Source organism: Schistocerca gregaria, unplaced genomic scaffold (assembly GCF_023897955.1).
Source record: "Schistocerca gregaria isolate iqSchGreg1 unplaced genomic scaffold, iqSchGreg1.2 ptg000570l, whole genome shotgun sequence".
In the NCBI taxonomy this organism is placed as follows: Eukaryota; Metazoa; Arthropoda; class Insecta; order Orthoptera; family Acrididae; genus Schistocerca; species Schistocerca gregaria.
Window position 1 is genome coordinate 133,284 of NW_026061961.1, and position 20,013 is coordinate 153,296.

Here is a 20,013-nt window from a genome sequence, read left to right on the forward strand (position 1 = left end):
CACTTAAAAGATCCTGCCTGCCGAGAAGCCTTTCTCACCACTTGGAGAGCCTGCGAGACCAAACTCAGCTCTTACCAGTCGACCTTGGATTGGTGGCTCAAATGCGCCAAACCTCAGATCCGGAGATGTTTCATCAACTACTCCCGGGAGAAGAGCTTTTGGCGGAAAAGAACGATAGAATTTTACTTTCATTGTCTCCGAGAACTCTACCTGCAAGGTGCTACAGCTATTGGGAACCATGGGAGAATTAAAAAATTCCAGGCAAAAATACTGACATTAAGGCGACAACAGCTTGAAGGATACCAAATAAGGTCAAGAGCAGAGACTGTGGCGCAAAAAGAAGCCACTTCGATATATCATGTGATTCGTGAAACTAAACGAGGATTCCGCAAAATACTGACGGAGCTTAAAACTGATAATGGAACCACCTTGACAATGCACAACGACATAAAAGCAGAAATACTAACCCATTTCGACAACTTGTTTTCACATAAAGAGGTAGACGAAAAAGCACAGGACGATTTACTGACCCACCTGCAAGGACGCGTTGGTAACGCGTACGCGGAAGCTCTAATAGCGGAGGCGACCGAAGACGATGTACACTATGCTGTCTATCAAAGTGCAAAAAATAAATCCCCTGGAGCTGACGGCATACCAGCAGAATTTTATCAAGTCTTCTGGGAACATATAAAACATAGAATTACATGCATCTGTAATGAACTTCTGAACCTCAATAAGGAGATACCGAAAGATTTTCGTGAAGGTATGATAGTGTTAATCGCAAAAAAATCGGCTGGCAAGAAAATTGGAAATTTGAGACCAATCACTCTGCTGAACAGTGACTATAAAATTTTTTCGCGGCTCTTAGCCCACAGACTTAAAAATGTAATGGCCAGCGTCACCGGCCCATATCAGTCTAGCGTGGGCAAAGATAGGAAAATTCAGCAGACGCTGTCCGACTACCGCGACATAATTTCAATAGCAGAAGTATGTCGACTAAAATGTGCCATCGTGTCGTTAGATTTCGATAAAGCCTTCGACAGGATCAGCCACTCCTACCTCCTGAAAACGATGGGCGCAATGGGTTTTCCGCCGAGATTCGTCGACCTCATACGACGTTTGGTAACGAATAACTCCTCCAGAATCATCATAAATGGACAGCCTAGCCGGCCAGTCGAGATCGCATGTTCCGTCAGGCAAGGTTGTCCGTTGTCCATGGCACTTTTTGCCATGGCCATCGAACCTTTGCTCGCTACCTTGACTCAGCGGTTACAAGGATTGCAAATACGAGGAAACAAAATAATATGTAAAGCTTATGCGGACGATGTTGGGTTTCTCGTTATGAATGTAGCGGAAGTCGAGACGGCAATGCACATAATAGAAAAATACGAACGAGCGTCAGCCGCGAGGTTAAACAAAACCAAGTCCGGCATATTCAATATCGGATGTGGCATTGGCATGCGCACACACGGTCAGTTACGTGAGCTAACAGCCTTGAAGTGTCTCGGCATTGATTTCCGAAAAAATATACGTCAAACTATTGCGGCCAACTATAGACAAGTACTAACTACCATACGAGCTAGTGTACGGACACATAGTATTCGACAATTAAATGAAATTCAGAGAGTGTCTTTAGCGAACGTCTCTATTACTTCCAAAGTCAATTATGTCGCCCAGATACTGCCAATACCCGCCGGCATCGCCAAACAAATTATGTCAGCAATAGGCTATTTTGTGAGCCGTGGCCACATATTTAAAATCCAGTATGACACTCTGACGCTCGCCACTAATAATGGCGGCTTAAACTTAACGAATGTTACTAAAAAGTCGCAGGCTCTGTACATCTCCAATACCTTTCAACAATGGAGACAATCCGGCAGCTGTATCGCCGCGCACTTGCTATCTGAAATAGCTCCAGATGACCTCTCTCCACCCATTAATGTGCAGCACATACCGAGCGGACTTTACCATTTACGATGGTTTTTAATAGAATATAGCTACCTACGTTCAAGAATTCCGGAAAAAGACATGACAAACGTAAAAGAAATATATGGCAAATTGATGGGAGAAAAGAAGAACAACAAAATAGAACAAAACTATCCATGTTCTAACTGGAAAGTGATATGGGCAAATATTCATAACCGTAACTTAGCTACTCATCTGAAAGCAACATGGTACTTTGTTGTAAATAGGAAAGTTGCAACAAACTCGAAACTTCATTCGATTCACTTAGCGGATTCGCCTTTGTGTGCAACGTGTAGTTTAATTGATAACGAAGAACATCGTTTCGCGTGCGACAAGGTTAAAGATATCTGGCTGAATGTCCGACGAAAGCTGGCACTCATCCTTCGAACGTCACCTAACGCTATAACGCCTGCGGACTTTTTGACACCGGATGATGTACCCTTTCCTAACACGAAACGCAACGCAGTCAATTGGCTGAAAGCGGCAACGGTCCATTACCTCTTCACGAAGGAAGAGAAAAGCCAAGAGGATTTTTGGATCTCTCTGCTAACTGAGCATCACATGTTACTGAAGACTAGTAAATATAAAGAAACATACGCAAATTTTTTAATCAAGACCTTGATGTAAAAGAATTAACAAGAAATATCTGCGGACACAGAAGACAAACGTAAGAGAGTGTTCACCACTACTAACTTATTTAACAATCGTGAAAAAAAAAATAAATAAATAAAAATTTTAGTTTTTACCGGAATTGCCGTTCTTTGAGTTCAACGTTTATTAATTTATTTTTCAAGAAGCCATTATAAATAGTTGCTTCTCACCGAATATGGTTTGTTTTTTAAGCATTTTCAGAGAGAAGAGGCAGTTTCGAAATGCCCTCTGACGTTTCTTTGTCAAGGAAGACTATTTGCTTTAAGTGTGACAACAAAAAACAGCGATGAAGAAGGAAACAAACTGAACATAACTTCTGTTTCTACCTACTGAAGACTTAAAAAAAAAAAAAAAAAAAAAAAAAAAAAAAGTGGCTACGATACCTGGCTCTCACCCAGGAGGCCCGGGTTCGATTCCCGGTACCGGAAGTGCGCGTTTTTGTTGCTCCTCTTATGCGACTTGTCTCGACTTTGCTCGACTGACGCTACGCTGACGCGTGCACAAAGCCACGTTAAGTATGATTCGTTGCAACACCTGACGGCGAGAGAGATGCGGCGTCTATCCACTTGTTATCCAGCCACATACCGGTACCTGTTGTCAAGAGGCTTGGAGGTCTGCAACACATTGCCACGGAGGTGGATGCAGCTAACCACTGTAGTTAGTGTACTGACAGCGCAGGCACGTTCATTTGCTCGCATGCATGTGATGGAGATCGTGTCTGCCACTGCTGTGGCGTACACCTTGGCCTAGGCTTTGCTGTGTATCGACACTTGCATTCCAGCCAGCTGCTTCCGTGGGCGCCTCCGTGGCCATGGCCGTGATCGTCTAGTGGTTAGGACATTGCGTTGTGGCCGCAATAACCCAGGTTCGAATCCTGGTCACGGCAATTTTTGAAAGTTTTTCCTTGCTGCCATTGCATTGACGATAGTGCACGAGTACCCGAAATCACAGTGCTTCCTTGGTTTTTCACTCGTGTTCCGCAGGCCGCAGTCCGTACTACCACTTCATCACAAGTGCAATCTTCTTGAGCTCACATATGTCTGTTACATGGAACATTCTAGCTCCGCCTGACAGGTACAGCTATGATACTTTAGTGGTTACGAAAAGCCCAGGTTTCGAAACATGGTCACGGCACGAAAACGTCTCTTGATGCTGTCTCCTTAACTGCGACAGCTACAGACAAGTGGCGTCGCTACCATACGGCGGGCACGGCATTTTCTTGTTGTGGACGGCCTAAAGAGATGCTTCCAGTGGACATGGCACGGCGATTGCCAAGATACTTCCATTTCGAAGTGACCTTTGTAGTACAAATGAAACGTTTTGCCGGTGCTGCTGCAACGGTAACGTGGCCGAGCGGTCTAAGGCGCTGGTTTTAGGCACCAGTCTCTTCGGAGGCGTGGGTTCGAATCCCACCGTTGCCAATTTTGACGTCTCATTTTTGTGCCGATGCGGTGTGTTCTCGTGGGGTAGGACGCAGCTCTTGTGACGCGCGTGTTGTGTAGGTAGCGTGGCCGAGCGGTCTCAGGCGCTGGTATCAGGCACCAGTCTCTTCGGAGGCGTGGGTTCCAAACCCACAGGTGCCAAACGTGTAATGTAGCCTGTGTCGTAGACAGCTGCACTCTTTGCCCGCAAAGAAAACGGCACAACAAGGCGTGAGCGTCTGTTTCGTGAATTGTCGTAGAACAGTGCGTGGTGCAACGACAGGATTTGTAGGCGCCTTTTGCTCTCATCATTGCTGGCGTTCGTCTCCACGAAATGCGTCCGGAGCACGCCGCTCTATAACGCGCGAGAGTGGATTTTTTTACACTTGTCGTCGATTAACCGTGGGTTGCTGCTGCGTTCGCTGGAGGAGCGCTGCCGTCGTTATCCGGTGTGGTCTAGTGGCTAGGATACCTGGCTCTCACCCAGGAGGCCCGGGTTCGATTCCCGGTACCGGAAGTGCGCGTTTTTGTTGCTCCTCTTATGCGACTTGTCTCGACTTTGCTCGACTGACGCTACGCTGACGCGTGCACAAAGCCACGTTAAGTATGATTCGTTGCAACACCTGACGGCGAGAGAGATGCGGCGTCTATCCACTTGTTATCCAGCCACATACCGGTACCTGTTGTCAAGAGGCTTGGAGGTCTGCAACACATTGCCACGGAGGTGGATGCAGCTAACCACTGTAGTTAGTGTACTGACAGCGCAGGCACGTTCATTTGCTCGCATGCATGTGATGGAGATCGTGTCTGCCACTGCTGTGGCGTACACCTTGGCCTAGGCTTTGCTGTGTATCGACACTTGCATTCCAGCCAGCTGCTTCCGTGGGCGCCTCCGTGGCCATGGCCGTGATCGTCTAGTGGTTAGGACATTGCGTTGTGGCCGCAATAACCCAGGTTCGAATCCTGGTCACGGCAATTTTTGAAAGTTTTTCCTTGCTGCCATTGCATTGACGATAGTGCACGAGTACCCGAAATCACAGTGCTTCCTTGGTTTTTCACTCGTGTTCCGCAGGCCGCAGTCCGTACTACCACTTCATCACAAGTGCAATCTTCTTGAGCTCACATATGTCTGTTACATGGAACATTCTAGCTCCGCCTGACAGGTACAGCTATGATACTTTAGTGGTTACGAAAAGCCCAGGTTTCGAAACATGGTCACGGCACGAAAACGTCTCTTGATGCTGTCTCCTTAACTGCGACAGCTACAGACAAGTGGCGTCGCTACCATACGGCGGGCACGGCATTTTCTTGTTGTGGACGGCCTAAAGAGATGCTTCCAGTGGACATGGCACGGCGATTGCCAAGATACTTCCATTTCGAAGTGACCTTTGTAGTACAAATGAAACGTTTTGCCGGTGCTGCTGCAACGGTAACGTGGCCGAGCGGTCTAAGGCGCTGGTTTTAGGCACCAGTCTCTTCGGAGGCGTGGGTTCGAATCCCACCGTTGCCAATTTTGACGTCTCATTTTTGTGCCGATGCGGTGTGTTCTCGTGGGGTAGGACGCAGCTCTTGTGACGCGCGTGTTGTGTAGGTAGCGTGGCCGAGCGGTCTCAGGCGCTGGTATCAGGCACCAGTCTCTTCGGAGGCGTGGGTTCCAAACCCACAGGTGCCAAACGTGTAATGTAGCCTGTGTCGTAGACAGCTGCACTCTTTGCCCGCAAAGAAAACGGCACAACAAGGCGTGAGCGTCTGTTTCGTGAATTGTCGTAGAACAGTGCGTGGTGCAACGACAGGATTTGTAGGCGCCTTTTGCTCTCATCATTGCTGGCGTTCGTCTCCACGAAATGCGTCCGGAGCACGCCGCTCTATAACGCGCGAGAGTGGATTTTTTTACACTTGTCGTCGATTAACCGTGGGTTGCTGCTGCGTTCGCTGGAGGAGCGCTGCCGTCGTTATCCGGTGTGGTCTAGTGGCTAGGATACCTGGCTCTCACCCAGGAGGCCCGGGTTCGATTCCCGGTACCGGAAGTGCGCGTTTTTGTTGCTCCTCTTATGCGACTTGTCTCGACTTTGCTCGACTGACGCTACGCTGACGCGTGCACAAAGCCACGTTAAGTATGATTCGTTGCAACACCTGACGGCGAGAGAGATGCGGCGTCTATCCACTTGTTATCCAGCCACATACCGGTACCTGTTGTCAAGAGGCTTGGAGGTCTGCAACACATTGCCACGGAGGTGGATGCAGCTAACCACTGTAGTTAGTGTACTGACAGCGCAGGCACGTTCATTTGCTCGCATGCATGTGATGGAGATCGTGTCTGCCACTGCTGTGGCGTACACCTTGGCCTAGGCTTTGCTGTGTATCGACACTTGCATTCCAGCCAGCTGCTTCCGTGGGCGCCTCCGTGGCCATGGCCGTGATCGTCTAGTGGTTAGGACATTGCGTTGTGGCCGCAATAACCCAGGTTCGAATCCTGGTCACGGCAATTTTTGAAAGTTTTTCCTTGCTGCCATTGCATTGACGATAGTGCACGAGTACCCGAAATCACAGTGCTTCCTTGGTTTTTCACTCGTGTTCCGCAGGCCGCAGTCCGTACTACCACTTCATCACAAGTGCAATCTTCTTGAGCTCACATATGTCTGTTACATGGAACATTCTAGCTCCGCCTGACAGGTACAGCTATGATACTTTAGTGGTTACGAAAAGCCCAGGTTTCGAAACATGGTCACGGCACGAAAACGTCTCTTGATGCTGTCTCCTTAACTGCGACAGCTACAGACAAGTGGCGTCGCTACCATACGGCGGGCACGGCATTTTCTTGTTGTGGACGGCCTAAAGAGATGCTTCCAGTGGACATGGCACGGCGATTGCCAAGATACTTCCATTTCGAAGTGACCTTTGTAGTACAAATGAAACGTTTTGCCGCTGCTGCTCCAACGGTAACGTGGCCGAGCGGTCTAAGGCGCTGGTTTTAGGCACCAGTCTCTTCGGAGGCGTGGGTTCGAATCCCACCGTTGCCAATTTTGACGTCTCATTTTTGTGCCGATGCGGTGTGTTCTCGTGGGGTAGGACGCAGCTCTTGTGACGCGCGTGTTGTGTAGGTAGCGTGGCCGAGCGGTCTCAGGCGCTGGTATCAGGCACCAGTCTCTTCGGAGGCGTGGGTTCCAAACCCACAGGTGCCAAACGTGTAATGTAGCCTGTGTCGTAGACAGCTGCACTCTTTGCCCGCAAAGAAAACGGCACAACAAGGCGTGAGCGTCTGTTTCGTGAATTGTCGTAGAACAGTGCGTGGTGCAACGACAGGATTTGTAGGCGCCTTTTGCTCTCATCATTGCTGGCGTTCGTCTCCACGAAATGCGTCCGGAGCACGCCGCTCTATAACGCGCGAGAGTGGATTTTTTTACACTTGTCGTCGATTAACCGTGGGTTGCTGCTGCGTTCGCTGGAGGAGCGCTGCCGTCGTTATCCGGTGTGGTCTAGTGGCTAGGATACCTGGCTCTCACCCAGGAGGCCCGGGTTCGATTCCCGGTACCGGAAGTGCGCGTTTTTGTTGCTCCTCTTATGCGACTTGTCTCGACTTTGCTCGACTGACGCTACGCTGACGCGTGCACAAAGCCACGTTAAGTATGATTCGTTGCAACACCTGACGGCGAGAGAGATGCGGCGTCTATCCACTTGTTATCCAGCCACATACCGGTACCTGTTGTCAAGAGGCTTGGAGGTCTGCAACACATTGCCACGGAGGTGGATGCAGCTAACCACTGTAGTTAGTGTACTGACAGCGCAGGCACGTTCATTTGCTCGCATGCATGTGATGGAGATCGTGTCTGCCACTGCTGTGGCGTACACCTTGGCCTAGGCTTTGCTGTGTATCGACACTTGCATTCCAGCCAGCTGCTTCCGTGGGCGCCTCCGTGGCCATGGCCGTGATCGTCTAGTGGTTAGGACATTGCGTTGTGGCCGCAATAACCCAGGTTCGAATCCTGGTCACGGCAATTTTTGAAAGTTTTTCCTTGCTGCCATTGCATTGACGATAGTGCACGAGTACCCGAAATCACAGTGCTTCCTTGGTTTTTCACTCGTGTTCCGCAGGCCGCAGTCCGTACTACCACTTCATCACAAGTGCAATCTTCTTGAGCTCACATATGTCTGTTACATGGAACATTCTAGCTCCGCCTGACAGGTACAGCTATGATACTTTAGTGGTTACGAAAAGCCCAGGTTTCGAAACATGGTCACGGCACGAAAACGTCTCTTGATGCTGTCTCCTTAACTGCGACAGCTACAGACAAGTGGCGTCGCTACCATACGGCGGGCACGGCATTTTCTTGTTGTGGACGGCCTAAAGAGATGCTTCCAGTGGACATGGCACGGCGATTGCCAAGATACTTCCATTTCGAAGTGACCTTTGTAGTACAAATGAAACGTTTTGCCGGTGCTGCTGCAACGGTAACGTGGCCGAGCGGTCTAAGGCGCTGGTTTTAGGCACCAGTCTCTTCGGAGCCGTGGGCCCGAACACATCGCGCGCTCGCTGCGGCGTGTCGGGCGGTGTTTACTTGCGGATCGCGGTCGTCGGCGTGTGCCTCGCGGTGCTGTTTCTGCAGTAGTTTGTTATTCCTGTGAGTACCATGGATCTCAATCATTCAGAGAATCGTCAGAACAATATTCAGTGTGCGTTTGATAGATCCGTGCGTAGGCCTACGGCTTTCGAGATTCATGAATGGATTAAAAGTGATCTTCAATTGCCGAAAAGTGTTGTTCTTGGCGTTCAACTTGACGCGTTCCTTAACTCGGTCTTTTTAAAACTGTCGTCTTCCGATATGTGTGATACTCTAGTCAATGTGAATGGTGGTATACGTAAAATCAGGCACCTTGACGGTACAATTAGTGATGTTGTGCTATCGAACGCGGGTTATGGTATACGCACTGTTCGCGTGTTTAACCTGCCATTCGAAGTACGTAATGATACTATTTCTCGTAGTTTACTTCCGTATGGTACAGTGCTTTCGGTCGTAAAAGAGAAATGGTCGTCAGCTTATCATTACGACGTTGAGAACGGTGTTCGCAGTGTCCGTATGATTGTCCGACAGCATATACCGTCTTTTGTTGTTGTTGCTGGCCATCGGGCTTTTATTACTTATAGCGGCCAACCGGCGACCTGTTCGTTTTGCAATGGCACCGGACATTTTCGACAGGACTGTCCGAAACGTAGTCGCCCTGTGCAATTACCACGGACAGACGGTCAGGACGAGGTGACGTGGGCGTCGGTCGCGCTTGGCGCCTCCCCCGCACGTGCGAGTCGTGTGTCAGCACCTGAGCTTGCGACCGACTTCGTTGCTATGGACGTTACACCTTCCGTTCCTGTTGCTGATAGCTCCCCGACGTTGCCCGTGATTTCTTTGCCTGTGGATGTAGCAGCCACTGTGCCTGACACGCAGGCTGTTGATAGAATTGAACTACCGATTGTGTCTGACCCTGTACCGGCAGCTGTAACGCTGTCCGTATCGGAACCCGTTTCAGAGGCTGCTCCCTCTGTTATGAATGAGAATGTGTCCGCTTCTGCCACCGTTGCTGTCGATCGTGAGGAGCGTCTTGACGCCCCCGCGGAACCCAAACCGCGTCGCGAAAGGCCTACTGAGAGGGCTGAAAACGTTACCCGCTTTCGCAGCGCGAGTATTTCAGGTGTTTCCTTTCGTAAGGCGCGGACGCCGTCCCCGGTGGTGACTTGTGTTCCACCGTACAAGTCCACCTCTAAGCAAAAGAAATTGCAACGGGCCTCGCAGCGCGCGGTTGTTGACTCGCGGCAGGCGCCGGCTTCCGATCGCCGTCGGCAGCGTCCTGTTGCTTGCAGTCAGCCCGAGGCGTCCGTGAGTTCCGCGGAATCCAAGCGGGACGAGAAAGTTCGACAGCTAAAGGTTCTCCTTACTAAAAAGGAGCCCGTTGTGGCAAGCGGTATGGCGATGGACGTTGTTCAGGGCGTGTCGCCTGCACACTTGGCAGCCAAACGTAAATCGGACGACTCACATTGCCGTCGTATCCGGCCGCACTCACAGGATTCTGGACCTGTTTCTGCCGTCGGCGCTGGACCTGCCACGGCGGCTCCTTCCGGTGCCGCTGTTAGTATGGACACGGAGGTGGTTCAGCCCCCCGTGTTTTCTGGTGATAAGTGCGACTGGGCGGCGGACGTGGAGGTGGACGACGGCACTGGAGCCGGTACGTAGCGTGACTTTGCTCTTTGCTTGGCAGCGTGATTGCATCCGTAGTTGCCTAAGTTTACCGTTGTTTTTTGTGGCGTATTCTTGTCTATTTTGTGTGACACCGGTCTGTTGCGCGTTTTAACCCGTATTTTCGCACGCGAGTGTAATTTTGGCAGCGCCACTGCACCCGTCGTTGTCTGTTTTTATTTGGTGTGTATTTTAAATGTGTTTGGTATTTTTCAATGTGTTGGGTGCCAGCCGCTCGTCGGCGGCACATTTTAGTCGTTCTTGCCGCTCACTTGGATCGTTACGGATACACGGTTGCTTTTCCAGATGTGCGCATTTATTTTTCACATACTTGTGTAGTTTTGTTGTCAATGGGGCCTGACACGTGGTTTTTGTGTGTTTACCCCGTTAATCTCAATACCATGTGCTGTCTTACCGGTGCGTGTGCCGCTTTTGTGGTGCGTATACTTTTTTTTTTTTCGCGCGTCTGATGTGTGACATCCGTTTTAGACATATTTTACTGTGCTTGCCACTTCCTTGCATATTTTTCGCGGCACGTGTGCATGCAATTTTTTGCGGACCTAAGTTTTAGCCTTTGAAAGTGTCTGGTGTTTATTGTCCGCTGGCGGAATTTTTAGTCGTTTGTGTTGAAACAGTGTGTGCCCCTTGTGACGCCAATGCTTCCACCGTTGTGCACGCTTCTTTGATTTTTTTTTTTTTTTTTTTTTTTTTTTTTTTTGTTATTTATTGACTTTGCTGTGTCTGGTGTGTGCCCCCCGTTGGAGGCAATGTCTCATCGCTCATGCCGACGAGCTGCATGGTACAGCATTGGCGGCGCACATGTCGTTTTACTCTGTCCGTATCTTTTTGATATTTTACCTATGTCTACAGTCTCCACATATTGGGGGATAGCTTTTACCGTTGTTGTTGATTGCATGCGTCGTTTGGTAGCGCACACTACCTTTCATTATGCCACAACATGCCTTTGATTTACCTTGTGCGCGGCGTCGCCGGTTTGTTTTTATTTATTTATTTTTTATTTAGTGGTCCTGTCGCTCGACTGCGTCGTCCTCGCTGTGCCGGGTCACCTCTTATTGTATGTGTATGTTGTATCTTCTTATTTGTTGGTGTTTTAGCTGTGCTTGGCGTTCGCTAGCCTGCGGTGGATCTTTTTTTGCCGTTCATGTTCACGTGTTGCTTTGCTTTGGGGGCGCCCTTGTGACTGTTATTGTAGACCCTTCTTTCGTGTGCAATTTGTGTATGATACCTGCCACCTATCGGTATGCCATTTTTTCCGATCTTGTCTACATTACGCGTTATCTTCGCAGTGCTACTGCCTTGCTTCTTGTGCACACTGTATTTGTTGCTCCTTGCGTTGTGTATGGTTCCTGACACGCGTCGGTGGCATATACTTACTGTTAATGTTAACAAAATGCGTAGTCCTCATAAGGTCTTTGCCTTAAAAACTCTTTTATGTGAAACCCGTTGCCATGTCGCCTTTTTGCAAGAAGTGACACGGGAGGCTCTCCTGCTTTTAACCGATCTGAGTGACTACGTTATTGTGGATAATGTAGTGTCAGACAATGTCACCGGTACAGCTATTTTAGTCTGCCCCGGGCTCGCTGTCACTAATATCGAGTGTCTCCCTACTGGCCGCGCTATTGCGTGCATTATTGAAGGCGTCACGTTTGTTAATGTTTATGCTCCTTCCGGTAGCGACTACGCGGCGCGGCGGCTCTTTTATAGTCAGGAGCTGTGTGAGGTTTTGCACCGGAATTCCGCTCATTTAATTCTCGGCGGTGATTTTAATGCGGTCACCGATGACCGCGATCAGGAGCCGCGCCCCAACAAGTGTCAGGAACTCCACACGCTTCTCACAAGTTTTAATCTGCAGGACACGTGGCGAATGCTCCACCCGGTTGACACCCAATTTACCTATTTTTATCCACAGGGACACAGCCGACTTGATCGGATCTATGTGTCATCGTCACTTGCGGCCCCGGTGGCTCGATCTGAGGTCAGGCCGGTTATTTTTTCAGATCACTGCAGTTATTTTTGTGAACTTTCGCTTCCATTTTTTAGGCCTTCCTATCGCCGAAATCTATGGAAGTTTAACTGCAGCCTGCTGGCCGACTCTCATTTTCAGCAGTGCTTCACTGATATGTGGCACAAACTTTTGCAGGATAAACCCGGTGATAGTAGCGTTCTCGGGTGGTGGGTTGGCACTGCCAAACCTGCAGTCCGGACCTTTTTAATTAATTTTAGCCGAGACGCAGCGCACTGGCGTCGCTCGACGTCACAATTTTATCAGAGCTGTTTGAAGGACCTCGCCCGCCAAGTTACGGCCCAGCCGCATCTTCTTCCCATTTTCAAACAATTTCAGGCCGAACTTTTGACCGATCTGCGGCGAAAGGGTAGAGGGCCGGTTACTCGGTGCCAGCCTGTGGGTGCCGTAGACGGGGAGCCGCTCTCTATCTATCATCTTAACAGAGAGCGGAAGATGCGCGAACGATTGGCCTTTAATGCGTGGGTCACTCGGGATGGAATAAAGACTTCCGACAGGGTGACGATTGAGAGAGAAATCCACGCACATTTTGAGTCTCTCTTTCGGGACGTTGATGTCGAACCCGCTGCGCTGCGTCGTCTTTTACAGGGGATTCCTAATGTTTTACGTCGCACAGACCGTGTCCATCTTAATCAGGCTTTTACGTCCGACGAATTGCACGAAGCTGTCAAGCGAAGTCCTAGGGGGAAATCTCCCGGAATCGACGGCATTCCGGCTGAATTTTATTTACAGTTTTTTAACCTTTTACGCGATACGTTAACCGGTATCGCGAATGAAATTCTTAATGGCGCTCCTCTACCAACGGAATTTGCAGCGGGATGCATCACGCTCATTCCAAAATCGAAAGCGACGCCGAATATCCACACTGTTCGACCGATCACTCTGTTAAACGCGGACTATAAGATCATGGCGAGGTGCGTCGCGCACAGACTGCGGCAAGTCATGCCGCGCGTTCTCTGTGAACATCAGACGTGTGCTGTGCGTGACAGGAATATTTTTGATGCCGTTCTGGCCTATAGGGACTGTATCGGCTTTGTACGTGGCAACAGAGTTCGGTCGGCAGCGGTTATGTTGATCGATTTTCAGAATGCATTTGACAGGGTTGGCCATGCCTATTTGCGGCGTGTCATGATTGCAATGGGCTTTGGCCGTAAGTTTACCCACACGGTTCAGGGTTTTTTGAGCAATGCCACGTCGAGTGTCGTCGTCAATGGGTCCCTCAGTCAGCCTATACGTCTAACTCGCTCGGTCAGACAGGGTTGCCCGTTGTCAATGACACTTTACGCTTTGGCGCTCGACCCGCTGCTGCGGTCTATCTGCCGCGAGTGTCCCGGGATCCAACTTGGGGAAGATCGCCTCACTTGTCGGGCTTATGCCGACGATCTTGGGGTGTTCTTGGGTCGGCCGGCTGATGTGGATACCCTGTACTCTGTTCTCCGGCTGTTTGAGAAGGCGACGGGGGCCGTTGTGAATGTTCACAAGACGGTTTTGCTGCCTCTTACTCCACGCATGAGCCATGTGCGTCGAAATTGGTTCAGTGTTGTGCAGCAGCACAAAGTCCTGGGGGTTATTTTATCTGATAATCCTCAGCGCATGGAGGCTCTGAATTGGCGTCCCGTCTTACACACAATTAGGGCGGTTGTTAAAATTCATGCGGCCCGGCATTTGGCGCTCCATGACAAGGTGCATCTCATTAACACTACCATCTTAGCTCGAGCGTGGTATTTAGCACAGGTTCTCCCGGTTCCTAAGCTTCTAGATCGCGCTATTAAACAGGCCGTCTACTGGCTCCTATGGAAAGGGGACATTTTCAAGGTTTCGTTAGCCACCTGCACCTTACATCCGGCCGATGGGGGACTCGGTCTGGTGGATTTTTCCGCCAAATGCGCGGCGCTCCTCCTCAAACGGACTACGGCCGTATTGGAGAAAGGCACCAGCAGTGCCACGGTCAGGTTGTTCACCCAATACCGCCCACCTTCCGTGGTTGCTCCGGTCTCTGTCAGCCACATACCCTTTGCGCTGAATTACGTGCGGCGTTTTTATTTTAACAGCAGCTATCTTGCGCATAGTGGCTCCAGCGGGGGCCGTGTGGGCGACATTGTCCGTGCTCTGCGGGGATTACCGGCCAGAAACAAGTGGGAGTACCGCCTACCACATACTGACTGGCGGACAGTTTGGCGCAACATCACCTCCCCCGTGCTTCCTGCACCTGTCAGAGCGTCGTGGTATAAAGTTGTCAATGGCATGATTCCTACAAATGCTAAACTGCACTCTATTCATCTGAGTCCGTCCCCTGCATGCGAAGAGTGCCATGTCGAAGATACCATTCAACATCGTTTCGTGTGCCGTCGGTTCCGTGCTGTGTGGGACACTGCTCGGGATATGATTCGTCTCGTCAACAGGGTGTCTACAGCGCAGGTGACAGTGGCAGATGCAATCGTACCTCAGTGTAAGGCGTTTCCATCCACCAAACGCAATGCCACGATCTGGTTACTCGGCCATACAATTTATTCACTCTTTTGTCTCAAACTGACGGATCGATTGGATTTTCTCACCTACTTATGGACTGAGCACGGCAAGTACCGTGTTCGTACTGATTATGTTATGACCTTTGCAAATTTTTTGCATGTCGCTTTGGCGCATGCATTTGCTCCTTACCGATGTCGACTTAATTAACTTTACACTTTCCAGCTTAAAACTGTGACGTGATAGTGAGAGAGTTCGTTTAGCGATGCATGTATATTCAGTATAAGGAACGAAAAATATGACGTAATCGGGAGACATTTCTCCCTTGGGAATTGCCTCGTATATGGTGTTATGCGAGGATTTTTGTTTTCCTTTCTTTATTTTCCTCTTGTTTTCCACTCTGCCATGTTATGGTATGGGATCGTGATGCTGCGAGGACATTTCATTGTGTTTACTTGCTTTTAGTTTGGTCAGGATTGCTAGTGTGCTTTTCTTAATTGAATTGCATTATTTCTTTTCTTTCTTGTTTCTTTGGAGTGAACATCGCACCTTTTTTTCCATTTTTTCACGGTGAGCGTCCGTGTTAATTGACTTCTCCATTGCTGGATGGCGTTTTGCTTTGTGTGCTGAATGGATTTTTCTTTGACTGATTTCCGAAAGTAATATATAGTTGTTTTTTATTTTCCGCTTCACGAGCAATCGCATGTTTCCTTTGATTTCCGTGAAGATCCACACCTTTCCGTTAACCCTTTCACCAACAATGCCTCAGAGGAAGGAGGCTTACTTTTCATTTTGCTTTGGTCAACGTTCGTTTTCGTTTAAGTTCCATCTGGCAACAGCACTAACTATAGCTGAGAAGCTCGCCGACGAAGGCGTTACTTGGAGAGCGAAAGGACGGGCTATAAGGGGAGATGGGAGGCCCAAAAAAAAAAATAAAAAAAAAATAAAAAAAAAAAAGTTGCCAATTTTGACGTCTCATTTTTGTGCCGATGCGGTGTGTTCTCGTGGGGTAGGACGCAGCTCTTGTGACGCGCGTGTTGTGTAGGTAGCGTGGCCGAGCGGTCTCAGGCGCTGGTATCAGGCACCAGTCTCTTCGGAGGCGTGGGTTCCAAACCCACAGGTGCCAAACGTGTAATGTAGCCTGTGTCGTAGACAGCTGCACTCTTTGCCCGCAAAGAAAACGGCACAACAAGGCGTGAGCGTCTGTTTCGTGAATTGTCGTAGAACAGTGCGTGGTGCAACGACAGGATTTGTAGGCGCCTTTTGCTCTCATCATTGCTGGCGTTCGTCTCCACGAAATGCGTCCGGAGCACGCCGCTCTATAACGCGCGAGAGTGGATTTTTTTACACTTGTCGTCGATTAACCGTGGGTTGCTGCTGCGTTCGCTGGAGGAGCGCTGCCGTCGTTATCCGGTGTGGTCTAGTGGCTAGGATACCTGGCTCTCACCCAGGAGGCCCGGGTTCGATTCCCGGTACCGGAAGTGCGCGTTTTTGTTGCTCCTCTTATGCGACTTGTCTCGACTTTGCTCGACTGACGCTACGCTGACGCGTGCACAAAGCCACGTTAAGTATGATTCGTTGCAACACCTGACGGCGAGAGAGATGCGGCGTCTATCCACTTGTTATCCAGCCACATACCGGTACCTGTTGTCAAGAGGCTTGGAGGTCTGCAACACATTGCCACGGAGGTGGATGCAGCTAACCACTGTAGTTAGTGTACTGACAGCGCAGGCACGTTCATTTGCTCGCATGCATGTGATGGAGATCGTGTCTGCCACTGCTGTGGCGTACACCTTGGCCTAGGCTTTGCTGTGTATCGACACTTGCATTCCAGCCAGCTGCTTCCGTGGGCGCCTCCGTGGCCATGGCCGTGATCGTCTAGTGGTTAGGACATTGCGTTGTGGCCGCAATAACCCAGGTTCGAATCCTGGTCACGGCAATTTTTGAAAGTTTTTCCTTGCTGCCATTGCATTGACGATAGTGCACGAGTACCCGAAATCACAGTGCTTCCTTGGTTTTTCACTCGTGTTCCGCAGGCCGCAGTCCGTACTACCACTTCATCACAAGTGCAATCTTCTTGAGCTCACATATGTCTGTTACATGGAACATTCTAGCTCCGCCTGACAGGTACAGCTATGATACTTTAGTGGTTACGGAAAGCCCAGGTTTCGAAACATGGTCACGGCACGAAAACGTCTCTTGATGCTGTCTCCTTAACTGCGACAGCTACAGACAAGTGGCGTCGCTACCATACGGCGGGCACGGCATTTTCTTGTTGTGGACGGCCTAAAGAGATGCTTCCAGTGGACATGGCACGGCGATTGCCAAGATACTTCCATTTCGAAGTGACCTTTGTAGTACAAATGAAACGTTTTGCCGGTGCTGCTGCAACGGTAACGTGGCCGAGCGGTCTAAGGCGCTGGTTTTAGGCACCAGTCTCTTCGGAGGCGTGGGTTCGAATCCCACCGTTGCCAATTTTGACGTCTCATTTTTGTGCCGATGCGGTGTGTTCTCGTGGGGTAGGACGCAGCTCTTGTGACGCGCGTGTTGTGTAGGTAGCGTGGCCGAGCGGTCTCAGGCGCTGGTATCAGGCACCAGTCTCTTCGGAGGCGTGGGTTCCAAACCCACAGGTGCCAAACGTGTAATGTAGCCTGTGTCGTAGACAGCTGCACTCTTTGCCCGCAAAGAAAACGGCACAACAAGGCGTGAGCGTCTGTTTCGTGAATTGTCGTAGAACAGTGCGTGGTGCAACGACAGGATTTGTAGGCGCCTTTTGCTCTCATCATTGCTGGCGTTCGTCTCCACGAAATGCGTCCGGAGCACGCCGCTCTATAACGCGCGAGAGTGGATTTTTTTACACTTGTCGTCGATTAACCGTGGGTTGCTGCTGCGTTCGCTGGAGGAGCGCTGCCGTCGTTATCCGGTGTGGTCTAGTGGCTAGGATACCTGGCTCTCACCCAGGAGGCCCGGGTTCGATTCCCGGTACCGGAAGTGCGCGTTTTTGTTGCTCCTCTTATGCGACTTGTCTCGACTTTGCTCGACTGACGCTACGCTGACGCGTGCACAAAGCCACGTTAAGTATGATTCGTTGCAACACCTGACGGCGAGAGAGATGCGGCGTCTATCCACTTGTTATCCAGCCACATACCGGTACCTGTTGTCAAGAGGCTTGGAGGTCTGCAACACATTGCCACGGAGGTGGATGCAGCTAACCACTGTAGTTAGTGTACTGACAGCGCAGGCACGTTCATTTGCTCGCATGCATGTGATGGAGATCGTGTCTGCCACTGCTGTGGCGTACACCTTGGCCTAGGCTTTGCTGTGTATCGACACTTGCATTCCAGCCAGCTGCTTCCGTGGGCGCCTCCGTGGCCATGGCCGTGATCGTCTAGTGGTTAGGACATTGCGTTGTGGCCGCAATAACCCAGGTTCGAATCCTGGTCACGGCAATTTTTGAAAGTTTTTCCTTGCTGCCATTGCATTGACGATAGTGCACGAGTACCCGAAATCACAGTGCTTCCTTGGTTTTTCACTCGTGTTCCGCAGGCCGCAGTCCGTACTACCACTTCATCACAAGTGCAATCTTCTTGAGCTCACATATGTCTGTTACATGGAACATTCTAGCTCCGCCTGACAGGTACAGCTATGATACTTTAGTGGTTACGGAAAGCCCAGGTTTCGAAACATGGTCACGGCACGAAAACGTCTCTTGATGCTGTCTCCTTAACTGCGACAGCTACAGACAAGTGGCGTCGCTACCATACGGCGGGCACGGCATTTTCTTGTTGTGGACGGCCTAAAGAGATGCTTCCAGTGGACATGGCACGGCGATTGCCAAGATACTTCCATTTCGAAGTGACCTTTGTAGTACAAATGAAACGTTTTGCCGGTGCTGCTGCAACGGTAACGTGGCCGAGCGGTCTAAGGCGCTGGTTTTAGGCACCAGTCTCTTCGGAGGCGTGGGTTCGAATCCCACCGTTGCCAATTTTGACGTCTCATTTTTGTGCCGATGCGGTGTGTTCTCGTGGGGTAGGACGCAGCTCTTGTGACGCGCGTGTTGTGTAGGTAGCGTGGCCGAGCGGTCTCAGGCGCTGGTATCAGGCACCAGTCTCTTCGGAGGCGTGGGTTCCAAACCCACAGGTGCCAAACGTGTAATGTAGCCTGTGTCGTAGACAGCTGCACTCTTTGCCCGCAAAGAAAACGGCACAACAAGGCGTGAGCGTCTGTTTCGTGAATTGTCGTAGAACAGTGCGTGGTGCAACGACAGGATTTGTAGGCGCCTTTTGCTCTCATCATTGCTGGCGTTCGTCTCCACGAAATGCGTCCGGAGCACGCCGCTCTATAACGCGCGAGAGTGGATTTTTTTACACTTGTCGTCGATTAACCGTGGGTTGCTGCTGCGTTCGCTGGAGGAGCGCTGCCGTCGTTATCCGGTGTGGTCTAGTGGCTAGGATACCTGGCTCTCACCCAGGAGGCCCGGGTTCGATTCCCGGTACCGGAAGTGCGCGTTTTTGTTGCTCCTCTTATGCGACTTGTCTCGACTTTGCTCGACTGACGCTACGCTGACGCGTGCACAAAGCCACGTTAAGTATGATTCGTTGCAACACCTGACGGCGAGAGAGATGCGGCGTCTATCCACTTGTTATCCAGCCACATACCGGTACCTGTTGTCAAGAGGCTTGGAGGTCTGCAACACATTGCCACGGAGGTGGATGCAGCTAACCACTGTAGTTAGTGTACTGACAGCGCAGGCACGTTCATTTGCTCGCATGCATGTGATGGAGATCGTGTCTGCCACTGCTGTGGCGTACACCTTGGCCTAGGCTTTGCTGTGTATCGACACTTGCATTCCAGCCAGCTGCTTCCGTGGGCGCCTCCGTGGCCATGGCCGTGATCGTCTAGTGGTTAGGACATTGCGTTGTGGCCGCAATAACCCAGGTTCGAATCCTGGTCACGGCAATTTTTGAAAGTTTTTCCTTGCTGCCATTGCATTGACGATAGTGCACGAGTACCCGAAATCACAGTGCTTCCTTGGTTTTTCACTCGTGTTCCGCAGGCCGCAGTCCGTACTACCACTTCATCACAAGTGCAATCTTCTTGAGCTCACATATGTCTGTTACATGGAACATTCTAGCTCCGCCTGACAGGTACAGCTATGATACTTTAGTGGTTACGGAAAGCCCAGGTTTCGAAACATGGTCACGGCACGAAAACGTCTCTTGATGCTGTCTCCTTAACTGCG

General features: G+C 50.3%; 1 protein-coding gene and 18 non-coding genes across 19 annotated transcripts in view; all 19 read left to right on the forward strand.

The window, feature by feature from the left end:
- LOC126315461 (uncharacterized) overlaps window positions 1-20,013 on the forward strand; it is a gene marked incomplete at its 3' end in the record, with an annotated part of 119,611 nt that overhangs the window by 31,459 nt on the left and 68,139 nt on the right. Inside the window, exons 2-3 of the mRNA XM_049992704.1 lie at window positions 9,276-10,250; window positions 14,357-14,530. Of these exons, the coding sequence (XP_049848661.1) occupies window positions 9,276-10,250; window positions 14,357-14,530 (1,149 nt within the window). The remainder of the gene's footprint in view (window positions 1-9,275; window positions 10,251-14,356; window positions 14,531-20,013) is intronic.
- Trnah-gug (transfer RNA histidin (anticodon GUG)) lies at window positions 3,431-3,502 on the forward strand. The gene has a single exon. It is a non-coding gene; the product is annotated as a tRNA-His (tRNA).
- On the forward strand, window positions 3,956-4,037 carry Trnal-uag (transfer RNA leucine (anticodon UAG)). Its single transcript has one exon. It is a non-coding gene; the product is annotated as a tRNA-Leu (tRNA).
- On the forward strand, window positions 4,483-4,554 carry Trnae-cuc (transfer RNA glutamic acid (anticodon CUC)). Its single transcript has one exon. It is a non-coding gene; the product is annotated as a tRNA-Glu (tRNA).
- Trnah-gug (transfer RNA histidin (anticodon GUG)) lies at window positions 4,941-5,012 on the forward strand. The gene has a single exon. It is a non-coding gene; the product is annotated as a tRNA-His (tRNA).
- On the forward strand, window positions 5,466-5,547 carry Trnal-uag (transfer RNA leucine (anticodon UAG)). The gene has a single exon. It is a non-coding gene; the product is annotated as a tRNA-Leu (tRNA).
- On the forward strand, window positions 5,993-6,064 carry Trnae-cuc (transfer RNA glutamic acid (anticodon CUC)). Its single transcript has one exon. It is a non-coding gene; the product is annotated as a tRNA-Glu (tRNA).
- On the forward strand, window positions 6,451-6,522 carry Trnah-gug (transfer RNA histidin (anticodon GUG)). Its single transcript has one exon. It is a non-coding gene; the product is annotated as a tRNA-His (tRNA).
- Window positions 6,976-7,057, forward strand: Trnal-uag (transfer RNA leucine (anticodon UAG)). The gene has a single exon. It is a non-coding gene; the product is annotated as a tRNA-Leu (tRNA).
- Trnae-cuc (transfer RNA glutamic acid (anticodon CUC)) lies at window positions 7,503-7,574 on the forward strand. The gene has a single exon. It is a non-coding gene; the product is annotated as a tRNA-Glu (tRNA).
- Trnah-gug (transfer RNA histidin (anticodon GUG)) lies at window positions 7,961-8,032 on the forward strand. Its single transcript has one exon. It is a non-coding gene; the product is annotated as a tRNA-His (tRNA).
- On the forward strand, window positions 16,181-16,252 carry Trnae-cuc (transfer RNA glutamic acid (anticodon CUC)). The gene has a single exon. It is a non-coding gene; the product is annotated as a tRNA-Glu (tRNA).
- Window positions 16,639-16,710, forward strand: Trnah-gug (transfer RNA histidin (anticodon GUG)). The gene has a single exon. It is a non-coding gene; the product is annotated as a tRNA-His (tRNA).
- On the forward strand, window positions 17,164-17,245 carry Trnal-uag (transfer RNA leucine (anticodon UAG)). The gene has a single exon. It is a non-coding gene; the product is annotated as a tRNA-Leu (tRNA).
- Window positions 17,691-17,762, forward strand: Trnae-cuc (transfer RNA glutamic acid (anticodon CUC)). The gene has a single exon. It is a non-coding gene; the product is annotated as a tRNA-Glu (tRNA).
- Window positions 18,149-18,220, forward strand: Trnah-gug (transfer RNA histidin (anticodon GUG)). The gene has a single exon. It is a non-coding gene; the product is annotated as a tRNA-His (tRNA).
- On the forward strand, window positions 18,674-18,755 carry Trnal-uag (transfer RNA leucine (anticodon UAG)). Its single transcript has one exon. It is a non-coding gene; the product is annotated as a tRNA-Leu (tRNA).
- Window positions 19,201-19,272, forward strand: Trnae-cuc (transfer RNA glutamic acid (anticodon CUC)). The gene has a single exon. It is a non-coding gene; the product is annotated as a tRNA-Glu (tRNA).
- On the forward strand, window positions 19,659-19,730 carry Trnah-gug (transfer RNA histidin (anticodon GUG)). The gene has a single exon. It is a non-coding gene; the product is annotated as a tRNA-His (tRNA).